At 38.3% G+C, this 26216-nt stretch overlaps 1 protein-coding gene across 2 annotated transcripts in view; it reads right to left on the reverse strand.

Moving 5' to 3' along the window:
* mtrr (5-methyltetrahydrofolate-homocysteine methyltransferase reductase) overlaps positions 1-26216 on the reverse strand; it is a 144508-nt gene that overhangs the window by 86589 nt on the left and 31703 nt on the right. For both annotated transcript variants that reach the window (XM_028803413.2, XM_028803415.2), the window contains exons 3-6: positions 26057-26210; positions 16849-16966; positions 4707-5064; positions 3074-3190 (exon numbers count right to left, since the gene is read on the reverse strand). In XM_028803413.2, the coding sequence (XP_028659246.2) occupies positions 3074-3190; positions 4707-5064; positions 16849-16966; positions 26057-26210 (747 nt within the window). The remainder of the gene's footprint in view (positions 1-3073; positions 3191-4706; positions 5065-16848; positions 16967-26056; positions 26211-26216) is intronic.

The raw sequence follows: 26216 nt of genomic DNA on the forward strand, positions 1-26216 counted from the left end.
AATTAAAAGTAATTTTAGTTCTGTAAGTATGGTATAAAGTCAGATAACATGACAGCCCCAAATTAAAAATGGTTTCTTTTACTGTCTAAAGCAGTTTAACCAAAAATAAATGGTCATGAGGTCACAATAACTTTAGACTTAAACAGAATTCCTTGTTTCCTAAATCATACAAGTACATAAAAATTGCTATCTCTTGGAGCTAACCAGCCAACTTGCAATTGCTATTATCACGAGTTCTCTAGACCAAGATACTATTCTCAATACAACACAAGAAAAAAAAGACTACAAATTTTTTAAATTGCATTTTTATATTGTTTTCCAAAGACGTGTCTTTTTCAGATGCATGTTCAGTCTTTAAATAAACAATACAAAAGAATAATCCTTTAAAGCCAGGATATTATCGAATTAAATTTGGTCTAAGATTATACAGTGGAACCTCAGTTCATGACCATAATTCGTTCCAAAACTCTGGTCGTAAACCGATTTGGTCATGAACCGAAGCAATTTCCCCCCATAGGATTGTATGTAAATACAATTAATCCATTCCAGACCGTACAAATTGTATGTAAATATATATATATTTTTTAAAAGATTTTTAAGCACAAATATAGTTAAATACACCATAGAATGCACATCGTAATAGTAAACTAAATGTGAAAACATTGAATAACACTGAGAAAACCTTGAACAACAGAGAAAACTAACATTACAAGAGTTCGCGCTATAGCCTTACGACCCGATCGCTGTAAACACTTTTTTTTTTTTTTAATGAGTTTTAAGCACAGGGGAGAAAAAAAGGAACATTTGAACAAATCCGTAATACAAAAACTAACCATAAGCCACCAAGAAAACTAACCTTGCATGAGTCGAGTTCTGGCATGAAGTGAGGAGGAACTGGGTGGAGAGGAGGTTACAGTGCTTAGAAGCCATGGTTAACTGCAAAAGCACACGAAATACTGTAGAGCACAAAGCACAAAGTTCACAGGTAAAGCACACGTCTGACTGTGAACAATGAACAGAAAAAGGCTGAACATGTGCTTAAATACAGTAATTGGCGCGTACGAACCGGAAGGGAAAAGAAACAGAGCACAAAGAGTTCACAGCGAAAGCACGCACGCACGTGCAAGCACGCACGTCTGACCGAGAACAATGCAACACGTGTGGAAATCATCGGCGCGCACAAACCGAAATGGAAACTGGCTTGTTCGTACACCGAGTGTGTGGTTGTGAACCGAGGCAAAAGTTTTGGTCGTAAACCGATTTGTACGTGTACCGAGACGTTCCTGAACGAGGTTCCACTGTACTGTGATTTACATTCAACAATAACACATTTAATTTACCGAGTACTTTTCACATGCTCAGATTCAACTGATCTGATGGAATATTTTTAACACACTGCAGTTTCAGGAGAGAAGTAGAAATTTTAAAATTTGTGAAAATGGACGCAGTCTTTAATGTCATGTATTTTTAGACTTGTCAACCAAAAAACTGGTTAGTAAGCAGTAACAATGCAATAGGCTGGCACCCATCATACAAAGTGGATTCTTACTTTGTGTTTGATGCTTGTTGGGAGAAGCTCCAGTCTCTACAATCTTGAGTTGGATTAAGTAAGTTCATTAATAGATATAACAGAATGTAATAAAACAATATTATATATATATTATATATATATTATATATATATATATATATATATATATATATATATTATATATATATTATATATATATATATATTATATATATATTATATATATATTATATATATATATATATATATATATATATATATATATATATATATAAAGTATGTATTTCTAGCACCATTCCAATGTACTTTGTTTCCATGCATTTTTACACTAAGAGCACATTCAGCCTAGGAGACTTGATCAATGGGTTTAGAAAAAATTTTCTATTAGAATGAAAAAAATCTTGGCTAGTTAAGTTAATTTTAAGGCAGAAATTAATTTAAGGTTAAGATAGAAAGTCAAACGAGTCAAAACAACTAACCTGAATTGACTCAAGTGATAATAGTTAATTTGAAAACTGCAGAATAATGTTAACAAATGGTAAATTAAATAATTTCTAAGTATATTAATAATGCTGATACTAGTACAGCCATAGAACTTAGCAAAATGAGTGTGTCAACAATCGTGTTAAATTTGCATAATTTAGAAAAATGTCCTTTACTAACACATGTTCGATTATTCTGTCCAAAGTAATTCTGTATTTTTGTGTACTCTGTGACAAACAGCATTCTGATTTTTTATTTTGCGTAACAGGATAAAAGCGCTATGCAAATATGCAAAACAAAACTTTTAATTACTATTTACACAAAAATGGTAATTAAATACACTTCTATACTTCCAAGTCTATTGTACAGTCTCAGTCCTATAACAGTACTCACTCAATTAGATAGAACTTTATTTGTCCCTGGGGGAAATTTGGCTTTTTACAGGAAATCTTTAAATAAATAAATAGGTAGATAAATAGGTAAATAAATAAATAAAATCTGCACACACACCAGAATGACTATAAAGCAAGAAAAATGTAAAAGAAAGAAAAGTGAGGCATTATGCAGACGTATTGCTGTTGGCATAAAGGAGCCTCAGTTGCGTTTCCTGACACACTTCTGCTAAAATAATTTGTTGCCTGAAAGTACTCAGTGTTAGTGTATCAGAAAGAGGATGTGCAGCATTGATCATAATGGCACTCACTTTCTTTTAATCCTCTCCTTTGCTACTACTTCTAGGGGTCCAGAGTGTGCCCCATTACTGAGCTAAGGAAAAAGAGCCTGCTCTGCCCTTTCCTATATAGTTCCTCTGTGTTCTGAGACCAGTCCAGCCTGTCATTGATGCAGACCTTCAAGTACCTGTAGGAGATGCACCACCTTGACATCCATTCTTTAAATAGTGACCAAACAGGGTTTTTGGTGCAGTGAAATTCAACAACCAGTTCCTTGGTTTTGCTGATGTTAAGATGCAGACTGTGCTTTCTGGGTGCTCAAAAAGCATTTTTTTTTTTTAATATTGATGTTATAAAAAACAAACATGTATAAAATCATATTTTACTTACAGATATATCCATTTCCAGTAGCAGGGTGGTTTTCACTGCGTCCTCTCTTGTGAGCTGCTTTGCACTTGTAATGACAACCTGATGAGCTGCTTCAGGAGGTTTTAAAAGAGTGGAATCCTACAATCAGAAAACAGTGTGTGTTTTGTAACATTCTCATCATTGCTATTCCTCAATGAGTTAGATTAACAAAGAAAGTTAGATTATTTGCCAGCTATAATTCAACCTATATATAATATATGCTGGAGAATGTGAATTTCCCACTGGGATTAATAAAGTATTTATCTAAAATAGCAAATTACAATGTTACGCTATATACCATTTCCCAAAAACTTTAATAAATCAGTGATGAATATTCTTCAGTTGAGAAATAACTACAGAACAGTGGTTAACCCTGCTGACCTACAGCTCTTTAACTCTGTTCCTTCACTTTCAAAGTACTGTAAGTAAAGAGTGCACATTTCACTTGGGTTTTCTCAAACATCTCAAAAATATTTATTACATTCACTGGTGACACTAATTTGGCCTATTTTTAATGTGTATTTGTGAGTGCACAGTAATGCAAACAAACATTTTGGATCCTGTCCTGGGCCCAAAACCACAAGAATAGGTTTTGGAAAAAAGAAGATATAGAAAATCAATTCATCATTATCTGACTCTGCATTTAAAACCTGTGATTAAAAAGTTATTAAAAATGGCTTTAAATGAGACAATGCAACAGTGGTATTGTTATGCTGCAATGCCATTAAAAACATAACATCATACCTAATATTTTCAATGCATTATAAAACCAAATGTGTCCTTTAATTGTATTTTCTTTTGCCCTGTAAAACACTATATAATGCTTCAATCTACTAACACAAAACACAGCATTCTGAAACCACTCTAAATCGAATTCAGTATTCTTGACGCCCATAACTGATCCAACACAATCAGGTGCATCACAGGAGCCAAGTATCTCAAGATACCCTCAAGCAAACATTCAGACTTGCATGTGGCCAATTTAGATTTACAAATGAACCTAATATGAATGGGCGGAGTGTTGGTTCTGAGGCTAGGGATCTGCACTGGCAATCAGAAGGTTGCCGGTTCAAATTCCATAAAACACCAAAAGTGACTACTTCGTTGGCCCTTGAGCAATACCCTTAACCTGCAATTGCTCCGTCCTGGGTATGACGTTAATCTGCATCCAACCCAACATGTAGGCCCTCCAACCTGCAGGGAAAAACCTGGGGGTTGGTGGCAGAATTGGCACTCTAGCTACCATAAAAAAACCTCAAAGTGGTTCCATTCCAAATGAACTAGCGTGGTGCTGAGATGTCACCCGTTGCATGGCTGCACTAGGGTCCAAAACTGGGATCCTGAGTTAGTTTGTCATGTGGTGGGTGTGGCAATGCACTGTATCAGTGCGTGCTAATAACCTCCTCCTCCTAATATGAATATGCCGTATAAAAGGAAATTAAGAAGAACTTGATTATCATAAGACTGTTAGAATATACAACTTTATGCTCCAAGTGTCTTCAGAATTAACATAATGCACCCAATAAAATAACTTCAATTAGCACTAATATTGACATTATTGATTTTAAAAAAACCACATTAAAAAGCAAACTAATTTTCCGTTATATAAAATTACCTGTTGTAATTCATTCAGTAATTCAACATCCAAAAAGGCAGCTGGCAAAGCAGGAATGTTGAGTGATGATTCAGATAAAGGTAACACTGATCTGGTAAGAGATGCCTCCAATAGTTCTCCTTCAGCCACTGTGTTGCAACTCCCACTAGATTCATCTTGGCTGCTGGACTCATTTAAGCTTAAGAGGTGCAGATTCAAATCTGTTACTGCACTTTCAATAGTTCCCATCTCATTTTTTGCATTATGGTCACCAACATGACTATTTGTGTCCTTCTGACTAGTAGACATGGCTGAAGTTACAAATTTCCTCAATGCATCCCAAAGTCCTTCAATCCAGGGTTCAACTACTAATTCCAAGCTGCACAAACCAGAGAAGAATTTAATTAGGAATAATTTCACGTTTATCTGTCTCGGAACAAAAAAAAAACTTCTATGAGTTACTAGAACAATTTTGGTTGAGTCTGGAATAAATCAGTCTGCACCATAAAAGTTGTGCTGATTTACCCATAAAAGTTTTTTTTAAAACCAACACTTCACTATTTAACATGTCTTAATCTTTCCTAGAATAAGTTTATTTTAACAAAAAAAAAATAAAATAAAATGGCTAAAAAGGAAAAAAAAATATTGCCGTTACTTAACTACACATTAAAAAAAATGATCTCATCAAGTCATTCAAAAGCCCTACTTAAAAGAAAATATTATCATATACTTAATTCATAAAACAAAATTAAAATCATATGCTACACTGAGGACACATAAAAACACACACCTAAATGTTTTAATGACTTCAGCTCTAAATACCTGTCAGGCACGTGCGAGTAGGAGGCACCCTCAAGGCTCTGCTCAGGTAAATAATACCAACCTGGGGTGAGAGGGGCCACCATTATTAACACAACCTCTCTTTTTCCATCCGCAGTCCAGGGAAATATCGACCAGAAGAGGAGTGACGTCTTCTAGTTTAAAATCTAATGCTTTAGTCACTACTTCCTAACATACTTACTGCCACGGTTGGTTACTGTATTGTGCTTAATGTAGTCAAGATGATCTCCTACCTCCACACAGCCATGAAGTGAATTATCCATGTTTGAAAGTTAACTGATATTTAAAACTCTGCTGTTCAAAACCAAACTATAAATTACTATTTTAATGAGTCACTTAAAGTACTTTAACACCAAATAATGATTGTTAACATATTTGTTTATCAAAGCAATTTAAATCGTGAACAAATATATTTAAATGAAATGTAATAGGTAGGGTTGATGTTTAGCACGGCTGTCTCCTTACTTTAGACTGAGTGTGGGTTGCAAATCACACCTAAGGATCTTTCACATTATTTTGACATTTTTTTATCCTATCTTTCTCCAATATCCCAAAAACATGAATATTATGAAAAATGGCAACTTGAAAGTGACCCGCTTTAGCAGGTGTGTGTGTGCGGGCGGTCCAATGGAGTGGAAAACTACCCAGGTTTAATTCTTCCTTTGTACCAAATGTGGCAGGCATAGGCTCTGCTGCTACAATCCTCTTTTGGAATAAGTGTGTTTTTAAAATAAATGAATAAATAAATGCTGATGGTTGCTTCAATAAATATGTGGAAGAACTAAATGAAGGGATCAACAAAGCTAATTCATCTATGAATAAAAGGGAAATTTTAACTGTTTTCTTAAGAAACTAACATTTGAGTTTGCCTTGGTTTAGCCTTGTGCTATTAAGTCTGAGTCTCTCACTTCAAACTGTTCCATTTTCATTATTTAAGTTTGTAATTTAATTTTATATGTTTCCATTAGTATCTCTCACTACCTCCTTCCAAATTAATCAGCTGTATGTAATGTTGTCAAAGGACTCCTGGAAATATCATTTGAATGTCTCATATAATTTTTTAAATAAATCTATGAAGACTGTTGCATCAAAAAATAAAGTACCATTCAAATATCTGATTTCAAACTGTAGAATCTATTACTCTACACAGATAAAAAATAGAAGGCTAATTCATTTACAGCTAATGTTAATATATTGCAATTTATCAGTTTTATACTGGGGACACTAAGTAGTTTTCTTATGTTACACGCATGGAGGAAAATGTTTCTTACATTTTTTTGTGCCTTCAGTTTCTTACCTCACTGATGGAAAGATTAGAGTCAAGGCCAGGGGCCTCATGTATAAACGGTGCATATGCACAAAAATGTTGATGTACGCCCATTTCCATGCACACTTCGAGGTGTATTTATAAAAAAAAAAAAAAAAAAAAACACAGTTGCCCACGTATGCAAGTTTCTGCTTGGTTTTGTGCTACTGTTTCTGTATGGTCTCCCTTTTTTTCCCCATCAATCAAACAATAATAATGCGTGATTCATCAAATACACCAAAATTAACTGCATATTGTTTACAAATTGAAGGCACTTGATTGTAATTGTGTAACAATATAATGGTGCATGCAATAGCCAAACTATTCCAAATGCCATAGCTGTTTTAGTGTTGTTACTCTCATTGCAGGACTCAGAGTATTTTAACCCATTTTATCTGTGTGTGGAACCACAGCTGTACTGCAGCTGTTCCAAAAGCTCTGGAGGACATTTACAGCACATGCTGCCTCAGAAAATCCACCAGCATCTGCATGAATTCCATTCAGCCGTGCACATAGTCTATTTGAACTCATCCCATCTGGCAAACACTTCAGGGGCCTCATGCATAACGCCGTGCATAGAACTCACACTATAACATGGCGTAAGCACAAAAGCAGGAATGTGCGTACGCACAGAAAAATCCAGATGCAAGAATCTGTACGTATGCAAACTTCCACGTTCTTCCGCTACATAAATCCCGATCAGCATGAAAAGTAACGCACGTGCACGCGCCTTCTGTCTCGCCCCAACTCCTCCCAGAATTACGCCTCTTTGAATATGCAAATCAATATAAATAGCCCTTAAGCTCAGCCTTCTGTGAAAGTGCAATGGGAAAAGCACGGGGGAAAATATAAGAATTTCAGCGAATACCAAATGGAGGCAAAGGAAAAACGAACTATTTGTTGGTTTAAACAGTGGTATAATCAACAAAATGAAGTTGATCAAGTGACAGAGTGTCGGAGAAACGAAAGCTCAAGTTCACAAAGTCGCAGAGTGCCCGAAATAAAAAAGAAATCACATATCAAAGTCGCCGTGAAAAGGCAAGTCGTAGCCCACCATCTGAGTGTCATATGAAAGCTTATTAGGGTACAGACAAAAAAAAAAAAAAGCACAAAATGTCAACTTTAATCTTGAAATTTCCACTTTAATCACGTAGTTTATTTTGCCATTAAAGTAGAACATCATAAACTTCATCTTAAGATCGTTTAATTTACTAGTTTCTCAAATCCCATTGTAACTAAAGTAGCACATTAAATGCTTTGTTCTGTATTTGATCTTCTATGTGTGTGAATCACTACCTGCTTCTTAAACGGGCTTTCTTTTTCTCCGACAGGACACAGAATCCATTACATTCGTGATATTACAGCTCTCTGAATAATTAAAATACTGAGATGTGATATCTTTTTCATGACGATAGGAATGAAAGCATGTTATTAAACATGGGAACACGGTGGCACAGTGCTTGTTCATGTCTCACGCAAGAGTTTTGCTGCGCCATGCGCGACCTTCGATGAAATAATTTATTGCAGCAGTACTGTCTCTTTCAAACGTGCTAACCTCCAATTCCTGTACTTACTTTACTTTCTCCAAATACCCAATCGCCACACAATCAGCTCTGTAACAGACGTTAAGCCATCTGTAAGCTTACAACGCCGATTATTCAAAACTTTTAAGGAACATTGAAATATCTTCGTAGTACATGTTTAATTACTCTATCCATCTATCCTTCCAGTGTCGCGTCAGCACGAGCAAGAATACAACGCAATGCAGGAACAATCCCTGAACTAGCTAGCGCTGCGGCACCGTGTCCTCACATGTTTAATTATTAACAATACAGATTATTTAAATGAAGTTAAAGTTTTATCTGTATAATATAATCAACATATTTTGCTGCATTTCATCTTAAAAATGATATCATCATCATATGTAAATACGCGCTTTATAAAGTGGTGCAGGTTGTGCAATATTATAACTGTATCCCAAGTTTACAGTGAGGTGATTGTACTTACAAGTCCAAACAGTTCTACAAGGAGCACTTGATGGATTGATTGAGTGCGTTTATAGTTCTTGTGATGAAACTTTTTCTAAACCGCGAAGTTCGTACAGGAAAGTCTCTGAAACATTTTGCCGTGGCTGAGTCAGCATCTGCTTCATGCTGTATACCGATAATTCTTTCCAATCAGCTGCTGCTGTGATTCCCCACTCAGATACAGTGATATAAATACTCCGAGTGGTGCAGTGAGAGTAATATGGAAAAAGATGATCTGCTGTGGCAACCCTTAACGGGAGCAGCTGAAAGAAGAAGAAGATGCATTGAGAGTAACAATGCTAAAGCAGTTATGGTATTTGTAATACTATGGCTATTCCCTGGACCATTATATTGCTGCAGGTTAATTACAATCAGATGCATTACACAAACAATATGCAGTTAGTTTCAGTGTATTTATAAAGCCGCGTCAGGAATGTGGATCTAAGAAAGAAAGGGTGACCGCACAGGAACAGGTAGCACTGCTTTGACGCTGGGTGCTGCCAGTCTGCAAAACCGAGCGGAGAAATTGCGTATGCCAGGGCATGAGGTACCGTGGAAAAGTGCGTGGCTTTACGCCAAGTTCAGGTTTTATACATCGCAATTTGAGTGTGGAAACATTCATACGCAATATTTCTGTGCGTACACACCGTTTGTACATGAGGCCTCAGATCTTTTCCTGCACGGTCCTCAAGGTTCAGAAACCGTTTAATCCCAAGAGCTATAAATGCACTCAATCAGTCCATCAAGTGGTCCCAGGAAAACTATTTGTACTTATAACTACAATTACCTTACTGTAAACATGCACCACAACTGTAATATTGCACAACCTGAACCACATTATGAACCATTTGCGCTACCTGCACTATATGTACCAGTACATTTTACTTATGCTTTCATACTATATATTTTCATTTCTTTTTATTGTATTATTATTTTTATTATATCATTTTATAAGAAAATAAGTTTATGAAAGATTTGCATATTGAATCTCATTGTACAATACAATGACAATTGTTCTGTTGTGTAAAATCTGCAATGTGGTATCTACATTTTCATTATATTGTGCTCAAGCCAAACAAGATGAATATAATACTGGACACTTGTATGAGCAGTTTTAACATCAAAGTGTCCAGTTTTCCTGAATTGTACAAGTATCAATCACAGTAGCATCTGTTTAAATGAAGCAGAAATCCAGGAGATGCTTCAAGCAGTGGGACTAAGAATTATTAAATTGGTTTACAGCCTGGGAAAGGAAGACATGCTGGTGCTTCAAGCTGTATCAGATTACTTTACACCTGCGAAAAGAAGGAGATGCTGTGCAACTTGAAATTGCCAAAGCAGTTTACAGCTTGAGACAGGAAAATGCTTAAAACTTCAAAAACTTTATTGTTTGGTAAACGGACGTACTCAAACAGATTAAAGAGTTTGAGCAAACTCATCCATCATACTGGCAGCCAGCCAATCAGGTGTATGTAACAAACACGTGTGGCAAAACTCCCACGGAATTTTATAGTAAATATGCCTCATCTGAGTGTGACATCAGAAGAGGGCGAGAGCAGGGACGTCAGAAGAGGGCAAGAGTGACGTCAAGAGGAGAAGACAGAACGACGTCAGGAGAGGGCACCTGCAACTTGTGACTGTTTTCATGCGACATCAGCTAACGTTAGGTTAATTCACTGTGGTGTAACTCAGGACATATTAACGTCAAAGTCTCCACTTGCTGCAGGGACATCAAACTGACTGTTGGCCGTAAGTTTGCGTCCCTATTACTTGCCCAGAGAGTTTGGACACGTCATTGTTGTCATCGTGTACATCCCTCCTCAGGCGGACGTGGAGACAGCGAGTGACATCATCCATTCTGCTGTTGCTAAGTTACAAACGCAGCACCCTGAGGCGCTTGTGCTAATCGCTGGAGACTTTAACAATGTGATGCTGGAGAAAACATTACCTGCCTTATCCCAGTTTGTGGACTGTAACACCCGGGTAAATAAGACTATTGATTTACTGTATGCAAACGTTAAAGACGCATACAGCGCCACCCCGCTGCCTGCGCTTGGGAAAGCAGATCATAACCTGGTTCTGCTTCAGCCTCACTACAAACCAAAAGTGAGGGTCCTACCTGCAACCACATGATCATTCAGGAAGTGGACCCCGGAGGTAGAGAAGGCTCAGAGAGAATGTTTTGGAACTACAGACTGGGATATCCTGCAGGGATCACATAGTGAGAACATTGAGGAAGTTGTTGACTGCACTACTGACTACATCAACTTCTGTATGGACATTGTAGTTCCAGTAAGAACTGTACGCTGCTATGCTAACAACAAGCCATGGATTACAAGTGACATCAAGGGCCTTTTGAACCAGAAGAAAAGGGCTTTCAAAGGCGGTGATCAGCATGAGCTCAAGCGTGTGCAGAAGGAACTCCGAATCCAGCTCAGGGCGGCGAAGGAGCAGTACAGAAGAAAGCTGGAGCAGATGTTGCAGAACAACAGCATGAAGGAAGTGTGGGATGGGATGAAGATCATCACTGGCTGCAGCTCAAAGCGGGGTACCACCATTGAGAGAGACGTGAAGAGAGCAAACCAAATGAACAACTTCTTTAACAGGTTTGACCACCCTAACCCACTCTCACTCTCACCTCGGAGTACTGCACCCTCCACAAATCCTTCTGCTGATACCAGCATAGGAGAGACATCCCCAACCATAATTACAACAGCGCAAGTGAGCAGAGAGCTGAGGAGACTTCGTGCCAGCAAAGCAGCGGGTCCAGATGGAGTATCGCCACGACTGCTGAAGGTCTGTGCATCGGAGTTGGGGGGTCCTCTACAGCGCATCTTCAACCTGAGCCTGGAACAGGGGAGAGTCCCGAGGCTTTGGAAAACATCTTGCATCACCCCAGTCCCAAAGGTATCACGCCCTAGTGAGCTGAATGACTTCCGGCCTGTTGCTCTGACATCACATGTGATGAAGGCCATGGAGAGGCTGCTGCTTCACCACCTGAGACCACAGGTTCAACACGCCCTCGACCCTCTGCAGTTTGCATATCAGGAGAAGGTGGGAGCGGAGGATGCCATCTATATGCTACATCGATCCCTCTCCCACTTGGACTGAGGCAGTAGTGCTGTAAGAATTATGTTTCTAGACTTCTCTAGTGCCTTCAACACAATCCAACCTCTGCTCCTTAGGGACAAGCTGACAGAGATGGGAGTAGATTCATACCTAGTGGCATGGATCGTGGACTATCTTAAAGACAGACCTCAGTATGTGCGTCTTGGGAACTGCACGTCTGACATTGTGGTCAGCAACACAGGAGCGCCACAAGGGACTGTACTTTCTCCGGTCCTGTTCAGCCTATATACATCAGACTTCCAATACAACTCGGAGTCCTGCCACGTGCAAAAGTTCGCTGATGACACTGCTATCGTGGGCTGCATCAGGATTGGGCAGGAGGAGGAGTATAGGGACCTAATCAATAAGTTTGTTAAATGGTGCGACTCAAACCACCTACACCTGAACACCAGCAAAACCAAGGAGCTGGTGGTGGATTTTAGGAGGCCCAGACCCCTCATGGACCCCGTGATCATCAGAGGTGACTGTGTGCAGATGGTGCAGATCTATAAATACCTGGGAGTGCAGCTGGACGATAAATTAGACTGGACTGCCAATACTGATGTTCTGTGTAGGAAAGGACAGAGCCGGTTATACTTCCTTAGAAGGCTGGCGTCCTTCAACATCTGCAATAAGATGCTGCAGATGTTCTATCAGACGGTTGTGGCAAGCACCCTCTTCTACGCGGTGGTGTGCTGGGGAGGCAGCATTAAGAAGAAAGACGCCTCATGTCTGAACAAACTGGTGAGGAAGGCAGGCTCTATTGTTGGCATGGAGCTGGACAGTTTGACATCTGTGGCAGAGCGCAGAGCGCTCAGCAGGCTCCTATCAAATTATGGAAAATCCACTGCATCCACTAAACAGTGTCATCTCCAGACAGAAGAGCAGCTTCAGCGACAGACTGCTGTCACTGCTAGACTGAGAAGATCGTTCCTCCCCGAAACTATGCGACTCTTCAATTCCACCCAGGGGGGGGTAAACATTAACATTATATAAAGATATTGTCTGTTTTTTACCTGCATTACTATCAATGTTTAATTTAATATTGTTTTTTGTATCAGTAAGATGCTGCTGGAGTATGTGAATTTCCCCTTGGGATTAATAAAGTATCTATCTATCTATAGCATCTCATGAACAGCTTCAATTGCTAGATCACAAGCTGCCCTGGTACATTCATCTTTGACATCTTTAACTTCTTGTAAGCTTAATCTAAAGACTTAGATGTAGAGATAGATAGATACAAATTATATATATATACAGTAATCCCTCGCTACTTCACGGTTCACTTTTCGCGGATTCACGACTTCGCGGATTTTATATGTAAGCATATCTAAATATATAACGCGGATTTTTCACTGCTTTGCGGGTTTCTGTGGACAATGGGTCTTTTTACTTCTGGTACTTGCTTCCTCAGTTGCTTTGCCCAGTTGATTTCATACAAGAGATGCTATTGGCGGATGGCTGAGAAGCTACCCAATCAGAGCACGCAGTTAAGTTCCTGTGTGCTGCTGATTGGCTCAGCGACGGAGTGCTGCATTAACCAGGAAGTCTCATCTCACTCATTCAGCATTAACGTGCTACTGCTTCAGGGGCCGTGTCCAAGCACCAACAGAAGATGCAAATGACTGCAGAAAAGGTAAAAGTTTTGGATATGTTGAAGGAAGGGAACAGCTACACCGCTGCAGGACACCATTACAGCATCAATGAGTCCACGATTCTTTTTATTTAAAAAGGAGGAAAAGCATATAAGATCTATGGGCGCAGTGTCCTTTAACCAGGGCGCAAAACGAGTTGCAAGTGGACGTGATAAGGCAGTAGTCTGGATGGAATCTGCTTTAGGAATCTGTGCAACAAGGTAGACGACGTCATGACCGCCTACAAGCTGCTACGTGTACTTCGCTATACAGTAAGTGTAAACTTATCTACCGATTTCATATTGCTTAGCAGTTGTCCCTGTTATTAACAGAGTAGAGGGTGGGTTGTAAACAATACAGGGAGGGTTTAAAAACGTCCAAATACACGTTAAATGATTAAATAAATATGGTGTCCCTACTTCGCGGAAATTCAGTTATCGCGGTCGGCCTTGGAACCTATCTCCCGCGATAAGTGAGGGATTACTGTGTGTGTATATATATACACACACACACACACACACACACACACACACACACACACACACATATATATATATATACACATATATATACACACATATACAGCTGGAGATCCACAAAGGGAGAAAAAATGAATCCTGCATCATAAAGTAGTTTTTATTCCTGAGCTTTCAACCCCTGCCAGGGGTCTTCATCAGAGGATAATGCTTAGACTTACAAGAATCAAAGGCAATATATAGCAAAACATTACGTGGAGATGGGTGGCTAAGTCAGTGTGATGGGGGGATATTGGGTGTACAGTTTATTATGAACATGTTCTTCTTAAGTTTGCATATGCTGGATTTATGTCCAAGTGTCTGTTGATGGCGTTCTCATTTGATAGCCAAGATTCGGCCAGCTCTCTGCCACTTTTAGTACTGACCTTAAATTTTACTTGTACATTGTCCCAGTTAAATGTATGTCCTGTTGATTTAGTATGCGTGTAGATCAATGAAAGTGAGTCCTTTCTTCTGACGGCGTTGCGATGTTCTTGTATACGTGTTGTGATTCTTTTTGAAGTTTGTCCTATGTATACCGCTGAGCAAGAACTGCATGGAATGCTATAAACTGCGTTTCGTGTTTCTGCTATGGATTTCTTGTTTTTAGCATTAAAGAGGACCGTGCGCAGATTGTTTGTGGGTTTGTGTGCTATTCTGATGCCCGACTTGGCCAGGATGCGCGCTGTACCTTCAGACACCTTGTGGTGATAAGGAAGTGAGTGCCAGGTGGGGTGGGGGTTCTGATTCAAGTCGATTGTTTGCCGAGTTTTTTGGCGTCTTCTGTGTAAGCTCCGATTAATGAATGTTTTTGAGTATCCGTTTGAAGTGAAAAGACGGAAGAGATAGCGTCTCTCATTCATTTTTGTTTCCTTCGTATTACAATGGGTGTGGACTCTTCTGAATAGAGTTTTAACACAGCTCTGTTTATGAGATACCGGGTGGTTGCTGGTGAAGTGTAATATCTTGTCTGCGTAGCTCAGGAATAAAAACTACTTTATGATACAGGATTTATTTTTTCTCCCTTTGTGGATCTCCAGCTGCAAATATGCAAACTGTATCACAGACCTTCTCTTCCATATATATTTCCAGACTTTGTTATCCACATTTTCTTTTGTGCATTTCTCTACTGGAATTAATGCTCTTTATTAAATACCACGTTGCATTTTTTACTTTCTATATTTTGTCTTCATATCTGGAGTGTATGAAGTAATAAGGTAAATATTTCAGTATATGTCTTGCATACATTACTTTTGTGGTTAGGTTCTGTGTGTATGCATATATTTATGTGTGTTAATCTTAAGGTGCAACATTGCACTAATCCAGTAACGAACCTGATGAGTATACTTACTGTATCCCTGAAGAAAATAGGTAATAGGTAAGTAGAGGGAAATATCACGATAACACAACAATAAAGGAATTTGATTCAATTAAACAGAAGAGAGCGCATATAAACAGATGATGATGACTGCTTCTAGGTCGATTTAGATTTCCAAGAGCTATCCTCTTGGTGCTATGTGCCGTTATAATACTAGGATGTATACTTGATGTCATTTTTATAATGAAATGCATTAATGTATACTACATTTTACAGATAAATTGTTAATTTCATTTAAATAATGTATACTATTAAGTGTCATTCCAGCAAGTTCCTTTTGTTGCTCATACCACTGTCTCAGCCACCAAAAAGTAATTTTTTTCCTTGCCTCCACTTCACTGAGTAGGACGTCCACCTTGCATTTGGTGAAATTCTTTTTCATATGTGATTCTGCCATTGTCTTTTAACAAAACACTCAACTGAAAGGACTATTTATATTCATTTACTTATTCACATATGCAAAATTCTGGGAGGAGTCAGGGTGGGGCAGCAGGCACATGCGTGTACACGTGCATTACATTTCACGCTGACTGGGATTTATTGAGTGGAAATGCGTGGAAGTTGGCTTATGTGTGGTTTTGTGCATCTGGATTTTTTGTGCATATGCACATTTCCACTTTTGTCCTTATGCTATGTTTTAGAGTGACTTCTACATATGGTGTTATACATGATGCACAAGGAGTTTACCTTTAGTGCATTCACCTGATAACATCTAAAAAATAAAGCTTTACTTTTGTATTTTTTTAACTAGTGTTAAGGCTAGCTAAATATTCTAATCAAGAAGTCACTATAATGACATAAAATACTGACTTTTTCTTTTGAGTACACTCTACTTAACAGGACGATAATTAAGTGTTTGAAATCAAAAATGATCAACCTGAAAATGTTTATCAGTATATCCATCAGAAGCGAGTACTCCAATGTTCACGTTGCATGCAGTTCCTCCATTTGGCTGCTTTGCACAGCACGAAAACTTCAAATTGTACAATAAGCACAGTCAGTCTGTTGGGCTTTCCAATCTTCAAAAGATCTTTCAGGCATTAACCCATTATCAGTTTACTGTCTCTGATAGTTATCTTTTGACATTAAAACAAAAACAAACAAAGCACATTTGTATTTTCTGGAATGAACAATATACCAAGGCACATTTGGGTACAGTAAAGAACTATTCACAAACATTTAAAATACAGCTTGTTCACTAACATGTTTTGTAACTTGATCAGGGTTACATAGCAAGTCAGTACTGGAGACTAAACCAGAAGCCTTAAAGCTTACATTCCAGTTGCTTAAACTATTCACAACAGTTTGAGCCTATTAACTAAGGTCCATCTTGAAACAAAATTAAAAACACTTACCCCACACCATCATCTGCATAGCCTGATGCATAAAACTGTTGTGCACCCAGTTCTCTAAGACGCTTGTCAATGGTTTTTCCACAGTTGCAGAAGTTACTATAATTTGAATCTCCTAGTCCTAAATGAAATTAAAAAAACACCACATTACAATCCTGTAACCTATCATAGCATGAAGCCTAAAAAATTATATTTATTTCCCTTAACACTTTCTCAGACTACTAAGCTCATTTTTCAGATATGGAATGCACTTTATTCCCCTAGTGGCTTCTGAACTTCTTTAACAAATCAGTCTGCACTGTGATCTGCCTTCACATCACTCATTCTTGATGTCAGCTGTGTATCCTCTACTAAAGTATCCCGACTATACTTCTTTAGAAGGCTGGCGTCCTTCAACACCTGCAATAAGATGCTGCAGATGTTCTATCAGACGGTTGTGGCGAGTGCCCTCTTCTACGCGGTGGTGTGCTGGGGAGGCAGCATAAAGAAGAGGGACGCCTCATGCCTGGACAAACTGGTGAGGAAGGCAGGCTCTATTGTAGGCATGGAGCTGGACAGTTTGACATCCGTGGCATAGCGACGGGCACTGAGTAGGCTCCTGTCAATCATGGAGAATCCACTGCATCCACTGAACAGTATCATCTCCAGACAGAGGAGCAGCTTCAGCGAGAGACTGCTGTCACTGTCCTGCTGCACTGACAGACTGAGGAGATCGTTCCTCCCCCACACTTTGCGACTCTTCAATTCCACCCAGGGGTTTAGATAAACGTTAACATTATACAATGTTAGTGTCTGTTGTACCTATATTTTTTATCACTCTTTAATTTATTGTTTTTTATCAGTATGCTGCTGCTGGAGTATGTGAATTTCCCCTTGGGATTAATAAAGTATCTATCTATCTAAAGAGTCGTCTGGCTTAATGGGTTATTACATGAAATGTGAGTAATTTGTGCTTTTAACTTTTTTGGACTAACTTAAAAAGCTAGGATAGTTACTATTTACTTAATGAAAAGGTCATGTGTAATGGGCAGAAGGGTGCTGCAGTGCTTAACAAGTGCTGCTTCACAGTTCTTAGCATCATGGATTTTATCTCAAACCTGATCATTATGTTAAGTGCATGTACACTCTGTGACTGTGTAGGTTTCCTCCAATGACAGGTTAAATGACAATTCTCAATTGGTCTTATTTATCCAATGGACCAACACCTGGTCTATGATTTGTTCTTGTATTGATTTGCTCAGCTACATTCAGTAAGTGGAGACTAAAAATCATTTTATTTAATTTTCAATAACAAAAACATTTTTATATTTTACTGAGATGCAGGGCCGGATTTATATGAAAAGAGGCCCTAGGCTATTCCACTTATGAGGCCCTTTCACCTTCCATTTTTAAGATTGTAAATTACATGAGAGATAATAAAATTTTGCTAACAATTTGAATGTAGGCCCCTCTTGATCTTGAGGCCCTAGGCTGAAGCCTAGTTAGCCTATAGGAAAATCCGGCCCTGCTGAGATGTATGTGGTAATGTTCTTTGCAGATTGGAATACAACAATTAAAGCAATCAAAACGTACTGATACAGCAATTATTTTTTTGTCAGGATTAGCATTGTCTATGAAAAAGAAAAGTTTTTCTAAATAAGCACTATTCTGGCAGAGACAGACAGGGCACCACACCATCTATTACTATATAACAGAGTTTAGCATATACAGTACTGTATTGTGCTACAAGACTACCAGGAAGAGGAGAATAATTGATTTTCTCTACAAACATTACAGGAAGTTTCTTTTTTCTCTTCTGTTCACACCACTGACACAAAGCATTATTTTCTATTAGAGTAATTTACATTGTATTAACACATTTTTGTTTTACTCTTCCACTGGGATAAGAGAAAAGGTCCAGATGTCTATCTAATTTCTATATTACATTTAAATTAAATATATGTGTCCTTATATAATATATGCAAAATTGATAGATATCAATTTTGCCGGGACGCCCCTTCGACATTTGGTCTGGGGTAATTGCCATTGGCTATACACTACTTCCCTCAAAATGCTTGGTGGCAGCCCCCCTGGGTTGCATCGGGGTCACAGGCATGGGACTTTGGAGCTCAGCCTTGTTGGCCACTGCCAGGGGGAGCTCCATGGTTTAACGAGCCCATGTGGGCTTGAATGAGGCCACACTCGGATGTGCAGCCTGAATTAGGTTAATTATCACCTGAAGCACTTCCGGGTGGGCTAGATAAGGAGCCAGCAGCCACCACTCTGGGATCCTGAGTCGGGAGGAGGAGGAGGAGGAGGAGGAGGACAACGCTTGCCGGGAGGAGTGGTGGTGAAGAGTTTTTGTGACTGTGTTGTGCTTGTGGGACACAGGGAAGACGTGTCCCACAGGTGAAGAAAATAAATCGGTTTATTTTACACGTGCCTCCATGTCTGGTTGGGCACGAATATAGCACTTTATTACAATATATAAATGGGTAGTAATTGACTACTAACATTCAGTTCCAATTGGCCAGTTGTAAATCGATCTGGACGCAAGATGGACCAGGATATGTATTAAAATCTGTCCGTATGTATATAACTGTATATTAAGTCCCTTAAGTCATATTGTTGGCTTATAGCCTTTTTTTTTTTTTTTAATCATCACTTAGCACACTGTGTAGATTTTCTATAATTTTTTTTCATAAAATATTTGTTTATTATTTTGTTCCATTATTACTGTTGCTCGCACAGGTGCCAAACCTTTAACAATTTCACAAATCTTTTTTTTTTTGTGTTGTTACATCATCAGTATTAGCCTCTCCCAGGGTTCAGTGTTAACTGCAAGAGGAACAACTGTACCGGCCGAGTTTGAGCACTCATATGTTTTCTGTTTTAATATTTCAGCCTTTTAATAATAAACATTAATAGATAAAGCAGTTCAGTGTGGTTTCATTACTTTTTTGTGTGTGCGTTAAACACTGGTTACGACGGGATAACTTAAAGTCACATACAGTACATGCGATCACATTCACCTTCTTTCCTCCCTCATATTGCTTGATTACTTTCGTTTTAGTGTTGAGATCAATTGCCTTTTTTTCCCTGCAACTGAAAGACAAATGTAACAGAACGTAGCTGAAACCGCCGCAGGTAATAAACGGAGATCGAGATGAATGAGTTACACCATACGGAAATGGAGTGGTGAAAATAAATCGAATGGTCGTAAGACGCACAGGTCATAAGTCGACGACTACCTGTATATATAGAAATTTGTGGTCTGAACCAGTGAAGACTATCATGTATAAATATCCTGAACAGATTTACTTTTGCTGAAGTTTTGGTTAGATGGTTATCAAATAGGGATTGTTTGAATTGAAGGGGAAAGCAGGGTCTATGGGTGAGAACTACAGAACAAAAGGGTTTTCAGGCTGACAACAAGCATCCCTAATCTGTTAATACATCATCACCAAGTGCTAGGCTTAGAAGTCTGAAATTGAAGGGTGAATCTTTTGAGGCCCCAAGTCACCACTGCCTGCTTATCTTTCACTCCATGGCAGGAAAAGGGAGACTGATAACAACTCAGGCAGTGCTGTACATACTAATGCAGACACATTGAGAACATACAGACTGCCCTCGGAGTTTGAACAGAACTCAAACATAGGACAATGCAGCTATGAGGTGACATTGCTAACCTTTGCACCACCATCGAACCCTTTTAAATTAAAAAGACGGAGCAAAATTTTTGGCTTAGCATTTGTTATAGAAGTGTCTTTTTACAAAAATGTACACATACCACACTTCAAACATGCTTGGAAAAAAACGTTTTAGTAGTGTACACAATGAATAATGAGATTAAGTCTGCAACACTGGTTTAATAGATCTTAATTATGTACATAAATTGTAAAGCAGAAAAAACTGCTTCACTCATTAAAAAAAATGATGTTTTTGCATTTTGTGAACTTGGCAATCAAAAGGAACTTTGTATTATGTAATTTTAATCACAAAACTATAATCCATAAAATGTACTTGTATGAACCACCAGTTTGAGACTCAAGCTCAACAATTCATTTATTTAATTGGAACAAAGCTGTCTTATACAGCTTTTTTCATTTCAGTGTCTGAAAGCAGGCCTTTGAATAAATTAGTCATGTCACACAAAATAAACTGCACAGAATTCTTCAATGCATTAAAGAATTTATGAAAACACAAGTCTATTGTGAATTTATAATGGCTTAATGAAATTCTGACCAAGTAATCAACAGTCGCATTATATCCTATAACTTTTTACAAACTGGTGCAAATTAAGCACTGCCTCAGCCTCTGGTGTCCTTAAGAATCTTGCAATTTAACCTTTTTGTGTTAATGTAATACTTTTTCTTTTTTAACATATGTGAACACATCAAGATTTGATCTTCATTTTAAAGGTATTTAATGATGAAGAATAAAATGTAAATAAGAACAAATGCAAATGGAAAAATTAAGTCCAGCCCTACACTTATCACTCTCTCAAATATCACAAATTAGAACCAGTGATACCAGATCAGGTGCAAATGATTAGAACATTAGTACAGAGGATCTCGTCAGAACCGGACTTACTTAAACCTCAGATATTTAGTTTGGTTCACTCTTTGAAATAAAAAAGCCTTTATTGTCATTGTAAAAAAATAAACCGAAATTACGAGCACCACTCCAGCTGGGTATAAAAAAAGCAAACACCACTACTTTTATGCAGGGGGGTTTGGGGGGGATTTTTTACGCATTTAGCCAAGTTTATAGATAACAGCATATTATATGTAAAAAAATATACCTAAAAAGAAATTATCAAAAATGAAACCAGTAGAAATACAATAAACCATTTTACTCTTGATGGTTTTAAAGTAAAAGACACCAATAGTTTTTGCTCCAAGTTGTTTTTCCTGAGCACTCTCAGAAAGTGCAGTCTCTGTTGCGCTTTCACGACCATCGCTGTGGTGTTCTCAGCAGGAAAGGTTCTCCGAGATGTGGGTTCCAAGGAATTTGAAAGTATGCACCTTTTCCACAAGGTCACAGATGACGTAGAGAGAAACTGGTCCTGTGCTGTGCTTTCTGAAGTCCAAAATGAGTTCCTTGGTTTTTGTAGTGTTCAGTGTTAAGTTATTCACTGAGCATTCATTGTTGTAGTGTGTGTTACATTCACGTCCTGATCGAAAGACCTCTCTGATGCCTTCAGAAAGATAGTTATAGATGCCCACAAATCTGGGAAGGGATTTAATAAGATCTTCAAACAATTCAAAAATCAACCATTCCACTGTCCGGAGGATCATCTACAAGTGAAGAGGATTTCAAACAACTGCCATCGTATCTAGTCCAGGCTACCTCACTAAGCTCAGAGTGACAGCAGATTGCAAGTTGCTGAAAGAAGTCTCTTTAAGCCTCTACTTCTTCACAGGACCTACAGGTAGCTCTTGCCTTTGTTAATGTCAAAGTATATCAGTGTACCATTAGAAACAGACTGAACACATTACAGCTACATAGTTGGTGTGCCAGGACAAAACCTTAGCTGTACAGAAAGAACATTAGGTCAAGATTAAAGTTTTCCCATGAACCCCTAAACAAAGACCAGGACCTGTAGAACAATGCACCTGGACAGGAGAGGAAAAGATAAAGGTACAGTATTTGGCCATAGTACCAGAAGACATGTTTGGTAAAAAAACAAAGAAAATATTTGACCAGAAGAACCTGATACTAACTGTAGAGAATGGTGGTGTAAATTATATGGTTTGGGGCTGCTTTAAAGCATCAAAGCTTGGACAGATCAAAAAACAGAGAATCTACTATAAATCCCTCAATATACCAGAGGATGCTCGAGGATAATGTAAAACCATCTGTCAGAACATTGAAGCTCACCTGAAAGTGGACCTTTCAGCAGGACAATGACTCTAAAGATGCCAGTAAATCCACCAAGGGCTGACAGAAAAGGAAAAAATGGATTCTGGAATGGCAAGGTCAAAACCTGTGTCTAAATAACACCAAAGTGCTGGAGGGATGAATTGAAACGGGCTGCTCATCCCATCAAACATCATGCTGAAAGCATACCGCATGGAGGAATGGGGAAGCTTTTTCCTAGTAGATATCAGTGACAGGTATTTCCTATAACTGTCTACCAATTTGAGGTTGTTTCTGCGAAAGTGGGCAATACTAGCTATTATACCCAAGGGTGTACTAATTTCTTAACGACAGATGCAAATGGCTTATCTGTTCATTTTTCATTGAATATTGTTAAGTTAGATCTCCATTGTTTTCCTTTTTCAATTACATCACCTTTACCTAAATATACTGTTTAAATGAAGATCAAAATCTGTGAAAAGTGTGGACAGCCAGAAATTTTAATGTTTTGACAGAAATTGATACCTGTTTTATCAAGATACCATTAAATTGATTTGTTGCCAATCACTACTAATGCTTGAAAGGACTGATTTTTAATGTATAATTTTACATATGACTGCAAAGTCCCATTTCCAGCAGTCATTCCTAAATGGTCAACTCCTTTAGCTTATTCTTAACTGGTCATGTTTAAATGCTAGTTGTTTATTAGAGAAACTTTTATAATTGTATTAGCACTGCCAAAACCTCTTAGTCTACTAAATAAAGTATGCAAATTGTCTTTCCTTGGGTTGTAGGGTGCTAGCATTTCTAAAGTTCAGTTCTATGTTTAAAAAGGGTAAAAAAAAAAAACAAACCAGCCCTCAAGAAACATGTCTTTTTCTTTTTTTTTTTATTTGAACAATGAAGTTTATTCCATGTGACAGATTGCCAAGAAACTAAACATTTCATACAAAATGTGTCTATTACTGTCTTGAGAGAACAGGGCAAACTTCACCTAACCAGGACAGAAAAATAAGAGGAAGGCATGAAGATGAACAACTGCATAAGAGGTTACACAGTGTGTAGTGTGAGAAGCAAACATCTCTTACAGGTCTTCATTCGGTATCTTCCATAAACATACACTAAATCCCAGTGTCATCTGCAACACTGGAACGATTACTCCAGGATGCTAAACTGCCTACTAAAACAACTTTTCCCCTCACACAACTAACAACATGTGACTGGGAATTAACCTGAAAACTAGGACAAATTGTACAATGCCAATTATGGTATTCTCTGGTGAATGCCAATCGAGCTGCAGTGAGCACAGGTCCCACTAGAGGACGTCAGGCCCTCATGCCACCCTCACAGAGTCCGTTTTTGACAGTTTGGTCAGAAACATGCACACTAGTAGCCAGCCGGAGCTCATTTTGTAGGGCTCGGACAGTGCTCCTCCTGTTCCTCCTCATACAAAGGAGCAGAGACTGGTTCTGCTGTTGGATTGATGCCCTTCTATGGTTCTGTCCAGCCCTCCTCCTGTAATGGCCTGTCTCCTGGTATCTCCTTCATGTCCTGTGCTGGGAGATACAGCAAACCTTCTTGTGATGGCATGTATGCATTTGCCATCCTGGAGGAGCTGGATTACCTGTGCAACCTGAATCAGCTGTAGGTACCACATAATGCTACCAGATCTGACAACACTAGCAAAATGCAAAACTAGAGAAGAATCAGTCAGTAAGGATAAGGAGAGAGCAATTGTCTGTGGCCATCACCTGTAAAACCATTCCCTTGTTGGGGGTTATCTTGCTGAGGCCTCTCCAGTGCACCTGTTGTCACTTTCATTTGCACCAAAGCAGGTGAAGTTTATTCATAATCACTTATGCTTCCTAACTGGACAGACTGATATAACCATGAAGCTTAACTGACCTGGTGTTACACTGCGGTGATTAAGTGTTTCCTTTATTTATCCGAGTGGTATATTTAGTCACGCACTGTGATTCAGTTAAGGTGACAATTCCGGTGGCTTAGGAGTGGTGAGAGTTCAGCAACTTTAGTCCTTTAATGTGATATTCCTATTCTCTAGGACTCATTTTGTGTTGTTTGGAGTTATTACCTAAAAACAGAGTTAGATTTTCAAAGTCCCCTTGCTGCTTTGAAACAAATGCATTTGTAATGGGCTATAAACCAGTGTTTTAAAGAAAAGGCAGAATTTCTGGAAAATTCTGTTACAGGTTATTGCTGATGGCTATCTACAGGACACAAATATTTACCTGTCTTGCTAAAGAGTCGCTTGCTTTGAATAGTCAGACTGCTTTGACTTAGTATCTTATCTACACACAATGTAGAGATACAGAACTGTCTGCTTCCTTGGAAAATTAATGAGTTCTGGGGACATTGGTTTCTAATCAAGTACTCAAAGTAAATGTGTTTACACTATTTGTTATGCAGAGTAAATTGGCTTGCACCATTGTTTTCACTGATTACCATGTTCATCTATGCAGAAATTGAAGCATATATATATATTACTGGGAAAAGGAGAACAAAAGTAGAAGAGAACAGAGAAGTATGGTCTGAGACTCGGGACTGCTGTCTGTTTCTTTTATGCTTTACACCATATTGCTGTGGCTACACCCTGTAGCAACAGTGACTTTTACCTGGCCCAGGTTCCCCTATGCCTGAGGTCGGTAACACATTCATTAAGTTTTAAGGCTTTCGTTTCATGTTTCATATATTCCCACACTGTCTACAAACATATGCAGCTAGGGCAGACTTTTTCTTTTAAATTTATAAATATAGCTACTCATGTTTCTGAATTGAATTCAGTTTTTGTCACTGTTGTGAAAAAAATAACTTGGACTTCAACAATTGCTAAACAAAGGGAGGACAGGAAGTTTCTGAACACTCACTTGAGGCAAGGTCAGGAAAGAGAACAAGGCAGTCATGTAAACAGGTTCAGAAAATGGATTCCTGGATACATGGAATCACTGTAGTGAACATCAAGAAAATCACATAGCAGGCTATTTGCAAATTAATATACTTCATAATAAAGGCCAACTTAAAGCATTTAAAAACTGATTTAATCATTGAGTAAAATACCGAATTTGGATATCCCAATTTTGTGATAGTGTGCCTTGAAGAAGAATTAGTCACTATCAGATAATCTATGAAAGTAAGCAACAATCAAAACTGGCCACAAAAATCCAGATGAGATACCTCTACTTTCAAAATATACTGTAGATTTACACATTAAATAAGTTATGCATAGATCAATAGAAATAAGAAGTTACTCCAAGCCTTACTATACATAATATTAAAAACAAAAGCATTCATAATGCAGAGACAGAAAATTTTATTCTTAAAAAGATGCATCCTTTAACTAAGGGCAACTTACCTAAAAGGGCATAGTGTAAGTGTGCAAAATGAACACTACACAATGTCTTTGTTTTTATCTTCTTCACAAAATTAATGGCAGTATCAGGTGGATCTCCATCCCCAGTAGTGGACACCACTATAACAACTGGTGACCTCTCTCTTTCTAAATTATACTAATA

This window comes from Erpetoichthys calabaricus, chromosome 6 (genome assembly GCF_900747795.2).
Source record: "Erpetoichthys calabaricus chromosome 6, fErpCal1.3, whole genome shotgun sequence".
Classification (NCBI taxonomy): Eukaryota; Metazoa; Chordata; class Cladistia; order Polypteriformes; family Polypteridae; genus Erpetoichthys; species Erpetoichthys calabaricus.